Source organism: Heptranchias perlo, chromosome 25 (genome assembly GCF_035084215.1).
Source record: "Heptranchias perlo isolate sHepPer1 chromosome 25, sHepPer1.hap1, whole genome shotgun sequence".
NCBI classification, from domain to species: Eukaryota; Metazoa; Chordata; class Chondrichthyes; order Hexanchiformes; family Hexanchidae; genus Heptranchias; species Heptranchias perlo.
Genome location: NC_090349.1, coordinates 16,980,390 through 16,993,023, shown reverse-complemented (window position 1 = coordinate 16,993,023; position 12,634 = coordinate 16,980,390). Strand labels below are relative to the sequence as shown.

The 12,634-nt window shown below is 39.9% G+C and overlaps 1 protein-coding gene across 1 annotated transcript in view; it reads left to right on the top strand.

Moving 5' to 3' along the window:
- The window catches only part of ksr2 (kinase suppressor of ras 2), a 330,233-nt gene that overhangs the window by 243,317 nt on the left and 74,282 nt on the right, over window positions 1-12,634 (top strand). Inside the window, exons 12-15 of the mRNA XM_068005691.1 lie at window positions 3,069-3,110; window positions 3,483-3,549; window positions 7,672-7,720; window positions 12,154-12,530. Coding sequence (XP_067861792.1) covers window positions 3,069-3,110; window positions 3,483-3,549; window positions 7,672-7,720; window positions 12,154-12,530 — 535 coding nt within the window. The remainder of the gene's footprint in view (window positions 1-3,068; window positions 3,111-3,482; window positions 3,550-7,671; window positions 7,721-12,153; window positions 12,531-12,634) is intronic.

The window sequence follows — 12,634 nt, the reverse complement described above, 5'->3', positions numbered from 1 at the left end:
AGAAAAACAGGCTTCATTGTTTCAAAGAGCTGATGAATGAAAGAACATGGGAAATAGGAGCAGGAGCAGGTCATACGGCCCCTCGACCCTGCTCCACCATTCAATAAGATCATGGCTGATCTTCTACCTCAACTCTACTTTTCTGCCCTATCCTCATATCCCTTGATTCCCTTAACTCAAATTCATTAATGACTGAAACATCATCAAACTATCATGGCCAAAATGCAGAAGCATAAATATGTGGCTTACTCGCTCAACCACTTTTATGACATAACACCAATAAAAACACATCAGGAAAGTGACGATAGAAAATATTCAAAAGCACAGCAGGTCTGTCAACATGTGTAAAGAGTAAAGACTGGTTAATGTTATACCAAAGGACACAGTGGTCCATCCAGCCTGTCCCACACAACTGCGACGCCTTGTCCATCACAATATACAGACTCCTCACCCCACCCGAAAGCCATGTAACCTCCTGCAAGAGGCGATAAATCAGATAAAAACCCAGGCCAATTAAGGGGAAAAAAAATTCTGGAAAATTCCTCTCTGACCCCTTAGGCAATCCAAACAATTCTGGGAGACCAGTCAGGCCCTGATGGATGCAAGACCCTTCCATGGAACTGAAGCTGCCGTCTACTTCAAGAATTTTCTGGTTTTACTCCAGATTTCCAACATTTGCAGTTTTCCTTTTTATTTGTATTGTTTGATTTTTCTTCTATGTCTCTTCCAGGAATGCCAGTCATGAAGAAGCTCTGTTCTTCTCTTCTTTGGATTTATCTTTCAGTTTTCAGTTCTGAGAAAGGGTCTTACATCTGAAACATTAATGTGTCTTTTCTCCTTACAGACTCTGACGGACCTTCTGTGTATTTCAAGCATTTTTTGTTTTTATTTCAGATTTTCAGCATTTGCAGTTCTATCCTTTTATCAGGAAAATTATAGTTGGGGGTTCTGCTAAACTTATTCTGTAGTTCTATTCTGGCATCAATACTTGTTTCAGCTTTGAAATTGGATTCTGTTTCACCATGCTGTTTTATATTCTGTGCAAGAGCTTCCTCTGCTGTAACACCAGGAAGCTCCATCCCAGTGTTGTTCTGATTGGGGACAATGATTATGAGCATCATTCCATATACATGAGCACCAAAAACCTGGGGCCAGCAATCCCAGAGGTTAAACCCACCGGTGCTCTCCAAAACTGACCCCACCTTTAGGACACCTAATTAGCACTGGACCAGCGGGCACTCACGTCACTACAGAGGCACATCTCCAGCCCCTGCCTGCCCCATGCAGCTGGAAAATCTCTCATCTGCCCACCATTTGGGGATGGAGATGCCCAGCCACTCCCCACTGAGACCTCAGGCATGTTCTCTTCGGCCTCCCTGTGCTGATCCATTAACAGGGATAATCCAATAATAATTTAGAAGTCATCCTACTCTTTCTTTGAGGGTCCACGCCATTGTCCACCCCTGAACTCCCCCCCCCCCCCCCCACCAAACCACTACTCTTTCTGGGGCCCACTTACAACATCTGGAGGCCTCAAATCACTCGACATATCGACCTCCAATTCATGATGAATTACTGATTTAAGCCGTGGAAGTGGGAACTCCTGTTGTAGGGAGTTCCTGGCCCCAGCTCTACCCACGTTAGCATCATGTAAGGGTTGGGTGGAGGTTCCACCCTTCCAAGGCTGCTTGGAGAATCTTGGAAATGCAATTTCCAGATGGTTCCATTGGAATTCTGGCAGAAGTCCAGCAAAACCCCAGTGTAATTTTAGGGCCATATTGTTTGAGATACCAGTTCCACAGTCTGAGACATATACAAAGGCCCCGATTTTAACTCGGGGCCAGTTTTCACCAGGCGAGCAGCAGCACGAGTTAGAAAATCTCATTTAAATCCCTTCGACAGACTTCCCACCTGTCCCCAGCGGCAAAGACAGAAACGGACATAAACTCTCAGATCCATATAAGCAGATGGCAAACAGACTTATACGAGCATACAAACTGATCAACCAAACTAGTCACAAGCAAACAGAAAAATATTTGAGATAACAATCAACCAATCTCTGAGCCAAGTACACAAAAACAGTCCAGGACATACAAAAACAGTCAGAGAAAGAATCAATTACAGCATGGAATATAAGCTCATCCACAGTTATAGGAAGACCGACACTATGGCCCCAATATTCCAGAATGCAGAATTTAACTTTAACTGGCACGACAGGCACTTTAAAGTCTCTTTTCTACAGATATTGCAGGCATTTCTGAGGATGGTTGGAGTAAGCTCAATGTTTCCATGTGGCAATGATGCATAGCCAGTGAAATTCTATAGGAGCAGCCATTTATCACTCCTCCCCCACCCTGCATGGGCGAGCTCCCAAGCACAGGTGGTAATACCGCAGCTACTTTACAACAATATAATTGTCTTACCGTTATTTTTTCTTTAAGTCGTGCAGCATCACTTGTACCCCCTTCCGGGTGCTCGCAGTAATGGGCACAGAGTTCGCATTATCCATTAAATATCACATGCTTTTTGACCCTGTAATGTGCTTCGAGGCGCTCCCTCCCACACCAAACAGATTCTGGCCTTTCTCAATTGCACGGGTTCACCAGTAGCGGCAGGGCCTGAGATTGTCTGTTCAATGGCTTGTTTAGTTGCTTAAGAAGTATTTAAAAAATCCCTTATTGTTACACCATGATTGGTTGCTGCTTTGTCGTTCCTGCTAACAAATCTGCATCCAATGCAATCGCAAGTTTGAAAACTGAATAGTCCCACCATTTTGTTAACAGACTTTTAACAGAGGGGGCAAAATTGCCATTTAATCTCTTTTTGTAGAACCTATTAACATAAAGCCCTGTAAACTGGCATAATATTTTAATCTGAAATTTTAGTGTCATTTTATATTTGCTTACAATATTGATAGCCTGATATAAAGTGTTGCTTGTAACATAAGCTTGTTAGCAATCAAGTTGACAAATGTAATGGTTATTATAAAGATAAGAGAATGCCTTTTGCCTGTGTTTTACTTGGGCTTGATTGCTTTGCTTACAGTTCTGCCTTTTCTCTGTTGCAAGCTTCTCATTATTTCAAGTACAAGCAGCAGTTCATTTTTCCAGGTAAGTGATCTTTAATTGACCATTATTCCTTTCTGTAGTTAAGTTTCAGTTAAGTTTAACAGCTTTCAGTGGGTATCATGTAACTACAGTCATAGTTCTTGCATTTTCTTAAGGCACTTCTTTTCCCCTTAATTATTGACATTTGAGATGCTTAAATGAATTGAATCATGTGTCTGTCATTGCCATAAGAGGCAAGGTCCTTTGATAAATATTTGACTAGGGGACATGAATAAATTCATACAGTTTCTATTTGATTTCTGTAAGATTAAGGTATCTTCTTTTAACAAGTGCCATGTTCTTGCTTTGAGGCCCTTCAGAGAGTTGATATTCTTTATTTGATGTAGAATTTTTAACCTAATTTCTTATTCCTAGACGTCACACCTGAGACACAAAGCCGAACTCCACAAGTTATTCTCCACCCTGTCAACTCTGATCCCATGTAAGAGACTTTGATACTGGCTAATTTTACAAAAATTAAAGTGAACTTTGTGAATATTAAGCATTGTATACACTCTGCGGGAATATTGAATGATGTATAAAATGTTTGATGTGGAGATGCCGGTGATGGACTGGGGTGGACAAATGTAAGGAATCTTACAACATCAGGTTATAGTCCAGCAATTTTATTTTAAAATCACAAGCTTTCGGAGATTATCCCCTTCGTCAGGTGAGTGAGTGAATAAGAGGTTCTCAAATCGCATATCTTATATTAGGCTGGGACACCATCACACCAATCAAAAGGTGTCGTTGGTGTTCAGACAGGTTAGCCATGGAAAACAGTAGGTCCCAGTATGCTGAATACACATTGTGTCAAATTACACAGACAGAGAGAAAGAAACCCAAAAGGCAGAGAGAGAGAGAATATTAAAAACAGATAACTTTTTTTCCCCCGCCGAGTGACATGGTGACGTTTTGCCATTCTGCGGTTGGCTTCTCGCACAATGAGTTTTCGGTCCTACTTTGCCACCATAGCCAAGGCTGCTAGTGCAAACCGGGTACTTTCTAACATGGGGGTGGATTTGGAACGAGCGTTGTCTTGGATTGTTCTTACATATTGGCAGTGGGTCCAGACCAAGCCACCTGACTGCTATCTGCTCTGCAGAAAGGGAAAAACTTATAAATACCATACAAAATTAGATTCAAGACATAGTGATGGTACAAAATGTTAAATCCACTTCCCAACCATTCTTATATGTATGTACACTGACCTTACATTTTCCTATTGTTTTAACAGAAATGGCATCAGTGGGGTCTAAATATACACAATTAATGAGGGCTAAGGATCGCAGTACAGAAAGTAACATTTTAACACCCGTGTTTTCGGCATTTGATGCCCTCTCGCCTATTTGCTATCAATATATTATGGTACTTCTGAACATCCGCAGTGAAAGGAAGAATTCCCTTAGGTTTTCTAACAGTTCAACTTGAACAGGACCCAGAAAAATTCAACCCAACTTTTGAAACACCTGCAGAAGACTGAAACATTTATATCACTGCATATATATCTATTCTGGTAATATGTAACCTGAAAGTAAATCAACCTGCAACCATATCAGAAATCAGTTGACTTTATGCAGTCATAGGTTTAGGATGTCCACTGAGCTCTTCAATTATTTACTTTTAAACCCTTTATAAATATATGTGAACACTAAATAGCTGAGGTAAGCGATTTGTTGCAGCAAGTTATTTATTGTCACTCTGACTCATTCAGAAACCATAGAATCATAGAATGATACAACACAAAAGGAGGCCATTCGGCCCACCGTGCCTGTGTCGGCTCCTTGAATGAGCTATCCAATTAGTCCCATTCCCCTGCTCTTGCCCCATAGCCGTGCACATTTTTCCCCCTTCAAGTATTTATCCAATTCCCTTTTGAAAGTTATTATTGAATCTGCTTCCTCCACCCTTTCAGACAGTGCTTTCCAGATCATAACAACTCACAAACCAGGAGGGTAATTTTAACCTAATCCACCTGACGGGAAACTGACTGAATCAGATCGGCTGCCTGTTTTGCACCCTGCTATATATTTATAATAAAATCTATAGTACATTGTGATTTAAATCAAAATGTTAAAAATAACATCCATATATAAGATTATAACATGGCAATCATAAAGAATGCAATAGGAAGCAATCGCTGGAGTTTTCTTTGTGAAGCAGCTGGACAGCTGAAAAACAACCGTGCAGTATTCTTGGTCTTCTAGTTTGTAGTTCCAAAGACAATTTGTATAATTCCTTCACCTGTTTATTCTTTTATTAATATTTCATTCATAGTAGAATAAGCAGCTGTTCCTGAAACTTCTTGTACAACACTTTTCAGTTATTACTCACTGCTCCTGTACTTGAGCAGATTATGTTTAGTTGCTTAATTCAAATTCTATGATAATTCATTTTTTACACTAAATTCCCATTTTACTGCATTATTTACATTGCATAATTCGCATTATTGGATCATTCAATTTTTAAAATTCAATTTCAAAATTGAATTGTCGGGAGTAGACTGTATATCTAAAGTCTTTAGGTTTTCAGTGCTCACATTCATTCTTCTCCAAATCAGTACCTCCACATTCTGCACAAGATCTGCAACTTCCTTCATCTTAAGTTTAGCTTTTTGGACTGGTGGAATTTTTTCTAAACCTTTAAGAGCTTTTTCTAGGCTGTACTTTTCCTCAAATAATTTGTGGCTTGTTGTCTGTACTTTTTAGTCAGGCCTTTAGTTTCTCAGCAGGCGTTGGAGCCTTGTAACTCCCTTGCTGCAACAGGACAACTGACTTAGAAATACAGTAAAAGTCACAGCTAACTGTTTGTGTGTCCTCCTCAGCCTACCGGCATTTCACTCGACTGGCACTTCATACAGCTCAATACCTCAGCTATTCTACCAGCATGTGTACAAAGCTACAATTTTTTTAGGAGTCAACATAGTTTGCATGTCAGTTGAGTGTAGGTTTGCCAACTCTGGTTGGACGTATTCCTAGAGGTATCATCACATGACCCTCCTGCCTCCAATCACCCCGCCCCACGTTCCCGCCATTGGTTGCCCTACACATCTATCCACACGGCACATTGCCTTCCCATGCCAATTGAAAAGTGAAGAGACTCTCCATTAACCAATTGGATGATTCTTTACTGTCAGTCAAACAGCATTTTTCCCCCCATCTCTAATATTGTTATAACAAACAAAAGTGTTCAAAGCAAATTTTTTTAAAATCACATTTTCTTTAGTGCCCTTATAATTTTTCTCCAGGGTTATTGGAAGCAGTGTCCAGGAGATAAATCTTTAATTCCTGGAGATTCCAGGACAATCCTGGAGAGTTGGCAACACTAGTTGAAAGAAATGCCAGTAGGTTAGGGAGGTCACTGAGTCAGGAGGCACGCAAATGGGATAGTCAACTATGAGACTCAGCTGTTCTATCAGTATGCTCAGTCTCACAACTGTTGTGTTTGCTTGCCTGCTGAATCAGTGATCTCCTCATGCCTACAGCTATTGTCATTAGCTGTGAGAGCTGAGAAAGTGAATTATGTTGCCAGTAGTTGCAGTGATATTCTAACACCAGCCACAGGCCGCACCAGTAAGTGGGACAGACCAAACATCAAGCAGCTGTATGGTTCCCAAAGAGGTAAAAACTGGAATCGTAGCCTAGACAATTTAACCACTGCAAGTCATTTTCTTGAGAGCCCCTTCCTCCAGTCTACAAGTTTTGCAGATTATGTAATTTTCCCCTTAATAGTTTTTTTTCTTTAAGCAGGGTGGGGGGGGTCTGAACGGTACCCAAGCTAAGTCTATTATAATGGCCCATTTTATCCCTTATTATAATGGTAATACAGATGTTTTCTACTTTCCAAATATCCCTCGGGTTATATCTGGAAATGTCCAGCCATCTTTTTGAACATTTATGTTAACTTATCTTAAGGTATCACGTCCATTGCGCATACATAAAATTTCTGTAATGTGATAGCAGAATTGCAGGTGTGAGCCAGATTCTATTTTGTTTGTGTAAGAGTAGGTCAGAGGGGCTGCAACCCCAACATTCTCACTCTCTGGGGAAGCAACTCACCGTCAGTTAGCGCCCCCCACACCCCCTTCACAATAACTGAGTTAAGGAAACTCAACCGAACAGGAGAATCATTTCTGGGGACAACATATTTAGGTCAACGTGTTGCACCATCAGCCACTCTTCTGCATGAAAATGTATTGGAATTAACTATCGGGGTAGACTTCGTGAATTAGCACTCCTGACGCAGAGCTTCATGCATTGAGAGTGTATACTGCAAATTCAGGCATTCATATAGCAAGCCCCAAGCAGTTTTCCGTCCATTAAAATTAATGAGTAGAAATTGTACAGAGCATGCTGACCTCAAAGTCCAAATTCCCGATGTACACTCCTGTCTTGTGAAGCTGTTCACCAGGAGTACTAATTTATAAAATCTACCCCTGCATAATATGTGGGGGGTAGAAAAAATTGTGGAGAATGAATTTTGCTGTTTGCATTTTTTTTGTTTGCATGAACTTTATTCAAACAATCAGGCTGTACTAAAGCAAAATTGTCTGTTCTTTCATTAGTGAAGGAACTCCCTCGCTTAGAGTGGAAGTGAATGAGCCCACTTCAGAGGTAAGTTGGAAGTGATTAAAAAAGATTAACTGACCTCTTGAAGCTAATGTCTTCATCCATGAAATTTAAGCAGCAAGACAAATGAAGAATAAATCAATTCATCAAGAGATTTCAATTGAGAATAAGTGTCAATAGACTTAATAAACCTAGGAAGCTAAGCCTAGATTTTCTGATTGTTATTTTAACTCCAGCGTTAACTCTAATTATTTTAAACAGGTTTAACCCTGGTGTTAATTTTTTTAAATTATTCATTCATGGGTTGTGGGCATCGCTGGCAAGGGCAGCATTTATTGCCCATCCCTAATTGCCCTTGAGAAGGTGGTGGTGAGCTACCTTCTTGAACCGCTGCAGTCCGTATGGTGAAGGAACTTCCACAGTGCTGTTAGATAGGGAGTTCCAGGATTTTGACCCAGCGACGATGAAGGAACGGCGATATATTTCCAAGTCAGGATGGTTTGTGACTTGGAGGGGAACGTGCAGGTGGTGGTGTTCCCATGCCCCTGCTGCCCTTGTTCTTCTAGGTGGTAGAGGTCGCGGGTTTGAGAGGTGCTGTCGAAGAAGCGTTGGCGAGTTGCTACAGTGCATCTTGTAGATAGTACACACTGCAGCCACAGTGCGCTGGTGGTGGACGGAATGAATGTTTAAGGTGGTGAATGAAAATAAAACCAAATAGAAAATCCAGGCTCAACTGTTTGCATGATTTTAGAGAGGAAGTTAAACTTTGCTCCAATACAAATATACTGTGAGTCTTGGTAGATTAAATTAACGTAAGGTGTGCTAACTTGCTTCCTTAATTGTTTAATTAATAAATGAATCAAGTGTGGAATTGACCCATGCATGGCCAGGAAGTTCCCAGTTTCAATCCTTGGTCTGCATTGAGTTAACTCATCTCAGCTGTGTTGATGATGAGTGAACTGCAATTAGTCTCAGTGGGGTAGAAATTCGCCGTGGGACTGTAGCGCAAAACGGGTGATATCGCATCAGCCGCTTGCTAAATGCCCCACCTGACAGTTTTAGTCTGCTTACCTAAGGAAGGATATATTTGCCTTAGAGGCAGTCCAACAAAGGTTCACTAGATTGATTCCTGGCATGAGAGGGTTGTCCTATGATGAGAGATTGAGTAAAATGGGCCTATATTCTCTGGAGTTTAGAAGAATGAGAGGTGATCACATTGAAACATATAAGATTCTGAGGGGGCTTGACAGGGTAGAGGCTGAGAGGCTGTTTCCCCTGGCTGGAGAATCTAGAACTAGGGGTCATAGTCTCAGGATAAGAGGTCGGCCATTTAAGACTGAGATGAGGAGGAATTTCTTCACTCAGAGGGTGGTGAATCTTTGGAATTCTCTACCCCAGAGGGTTGTGGATGCTGAGTTGTTGAGTACATTCAAGACTGAGATCGATAGATTTTTGGACTCTAGAGGAATAAGTGTTCTGATGATGAATTTAAGAGCTATATACTTGAACTCTTCTGAACTACATGTTCTGATTCTTTATTCAGTTCACTAGAAAAAAAGTCAGCAATTCTGTGACCCTTTCTGGAAAGTGCACGGTATAGATATTGGGTGAGAATAGCATCAGGCTTGGCTGCGATGCACTCTTCCCACCCCCTCATACTTAAGTAACCTGCCAGTATTCACTGTCTCATACTTATGGTGCTCACACATGAAAAATTACGCCTGAATGAGATACTGGAGGTCTGCCATCAGTGTGGAACCATACTTCAGCATAAGTCAACACAATCAGAAAGAAGGAGATTATTAATTGGCATCATGAAACATGTGCATCGTTTCGTGTCTCACTTCACAACTAATTGTTGGAAAATGTATTCCAGGCAAATTTCTTGCTGATAATTGGCTCATATGCAAATTTCTTCTAGCCCCTTTTCCTTCATCCACCTGTCCAAATATCCTTGAACGTTGACATAGTTCCTGCCTCAACCAGTAACCAGTGACCCTGGAAATGAATTCCACAGCCTTACAACTCTTTGTGCGAAAATGTTTCTTCTGCCCTCTTTTGTAAATCTCTTACATATAATCTTGTACTTACTGCCCTTGTTTTTAACCCCTCATCTACAGGAAACAATCTTCTCCGATCTATCCTATCCCAACCTTTCATAATTTTAAAACTTCTCTTACATCACCCCATAGTCAGCTTTGTTCTAACAAAAAGGACCCAATTTCTCATGTATTTGCATTTCCTCATATCCAGCAGCATCCTAGTGAGATAAAACCTAGAATTTTATTAGCTTTTTTACAGCCTCATTGAGCACCACATGGTATAACACTCCTACCCTTACAAAACAGCATCATCGAACTCACTGTGAGCAATATTACAGGAGATACCCTAGTGTGTGTGTGAGTAAAGTGGCACTTATTTCTTGTACTTTCTCTGTCATACTTTCCCCATCACAGATTGTTGATAACACACTTATTGTCATAAAGCAGCTGAACCTTTAATTTACTATCAGCAATGCCTTGGAAAATATATTTATAAGAGTCTTGGGCTCATCTGTTACATTCGGCATGTGACGTCTGTAGTGTAACACTTTGCTAAGATGCAAAACATTCTTAAAAACAGAAAGCCAATCATTGGTCTGTATCCTAAAATTTACAAGCAGTTACCACAGTGCTATTATTGACCTTATCAGATTGTAAATAGCTACAATTACCTGGATTTGCCTATTTAGAGCAGCTGAACATCACAACCGTGCCCCAGATCCAAGACTACCAATGAGCAACACCACAGGACATCCAGTAGTTTGAAGTTTTACAGAAAATCTAAGTCTTGCCTTGTATTTTCAAAATTACTCCTGATTTATATTATGAACTGTGTAGTTATATCAAAACCGTTTAGTGTGTTTTAAATTAGATTGCCACAATCGTCTCCCTGCCTTCAGGCACCCTTAGAATCAATAGCCCAGAACACAGGAATAGCGCTATTAATGTACTGGTACATCATCTTGCATTGTAAAAATCAGACATCTCCTATTACCAAGAATGACTACTTGACTGAGACAGTAAGAAAGTGAGCACACAACATTGATCAGGAAATCTGTTTTCAAGCGTGTAAAATAAGGCACCACCGTGTTAACAGGTTGATTGTGCTGGTTGCTGATGATTCAGTCAGTACACAATGTCCCCTCTGCAGAAACATTACTAGATTCACAAGAACTGCAGCATTCTCCAAATAAAGCTTATTTGCGGCTAAGTACAATAGACAAAAAATCAACAGGTGAAGATAACATATAATGTGTGTGTGAGTGAAGGATGGCTTCAGAATCTGCTAATTCCCATGTTCAATAAACACATTGTGAAGAGTATGTTAATGTATTTGCATGAAATTCTTCTGTCTGCTCTTTTAGCATAGTTGTTAACCCATTTAAAATAAATTTTGTGTTAAAATAAACAGGTTAATGCCTTCATTGAAACAGCAGACAAAGGAATTTCATACTAACATATTAATGTATTCGTTAGTGATATTGCACAGCACGATTTCAAATCAAAAGTGGAATTAACGCAGAAGAGGTGATCAAAAGGTCATATTTTCACAAAAGCAGAGCGTAAAAGGTAAAAATATTAACATTAATGAGCTAAGAATTCTAGACTTCATTGTTATGGTGTATATTTATGAAGGAAAAATAGATATCACCAAACCTTTTAAGCTCTTCAGTGTTGACGACAGTTGGAAGTTAGTACAAGAGAGAAAGATTCCAGACAGTGGCTGAAATTGTCCTGAAGTATCCATGTTGTGATGGGAGTAAAATTTTCCCTACTATATATGGTGTGTATGTATGCACCTAGCTACCCCCTTTTGTACCTTGGCAATCAACTGTGGAATATTTCTCAACAAATAGATATAGCACAAATTGGTAATATTCTCATGTGAACATCACATCATTACCATTTCACTTCAAGGACTTGTGATTCACTAAGCATCAGCATCTGTGCTGACATCTATTGCTGGCACAGAAAATGACTGAGAATTAAAACCTCTACATTGAAAAAATCTAAACGATATAAATTAATGAGTACAAGGTTGAACGTCTGTTCATAATTAAGGCTTCCAATGAATGCCAAAGCTTTATTTTTGTGGTTCAAGACATCATCTGATTGCTTAAAATCAGTCTCTCACACTCATTATGAATATCTAAAAACCATGAGAGAGATGAAGATTGAAATGGTTTGGTAAATATGGTAATAAAATGCTTTTTTCAAATTGAATTGAAGATCTACCTGGCATTATGTGGAAAATTTTAGAATTACTTATTAAAAATATATGTGGAAGCCACTTGGTTTTAATGGTAATCATGTACACTGAAGTACAATGTAACAGCCGTGTTTGGAAACAACTTCTTCACTCTGTTAAGTTGCATGTTTACCATAGAACGTCATTGCAAGTTGCTTGATTGATTGAAACTCATTTTGTTTTCTTAGAATGAAGATGCAAATGATGAGGCTTATAAGTCAGATGGTTCTGAAGATGATTTTGAGGAGATGAACCTTTCATTGTTGTCTGCACGTAATTTTCCACGAAAGGCAAGTCAGACCAGCATTTTCCTGCAGGAATGGGACATCCCGTTTGAGCAACTAGAAATTGGAGAACTCATAGGCAAAGGACGCTTTGGCAAAGTCTATCATGGGCGTTGGCATGGAGAGGTGGCAATCCGTTTGATTGATATTGAAAGGGACAATGAGGACCATCTAAAACTTTTCAAAAGGGAAGTGATGGCATATAGACAAACACGACATGAGAATGTGGTACTGTTTATGGGAGCCTGTATGAGTCCCCCTCACTTAGCTATTATCACCAGGTAAGTGATGGCTTAATATAATTTCTTTCGTAGGTTAGATAAAGAAGAAACAAGAGATAAAAATTCTGTTCCCTCAGGTGTGACATTGCAGTTACAAACTAATA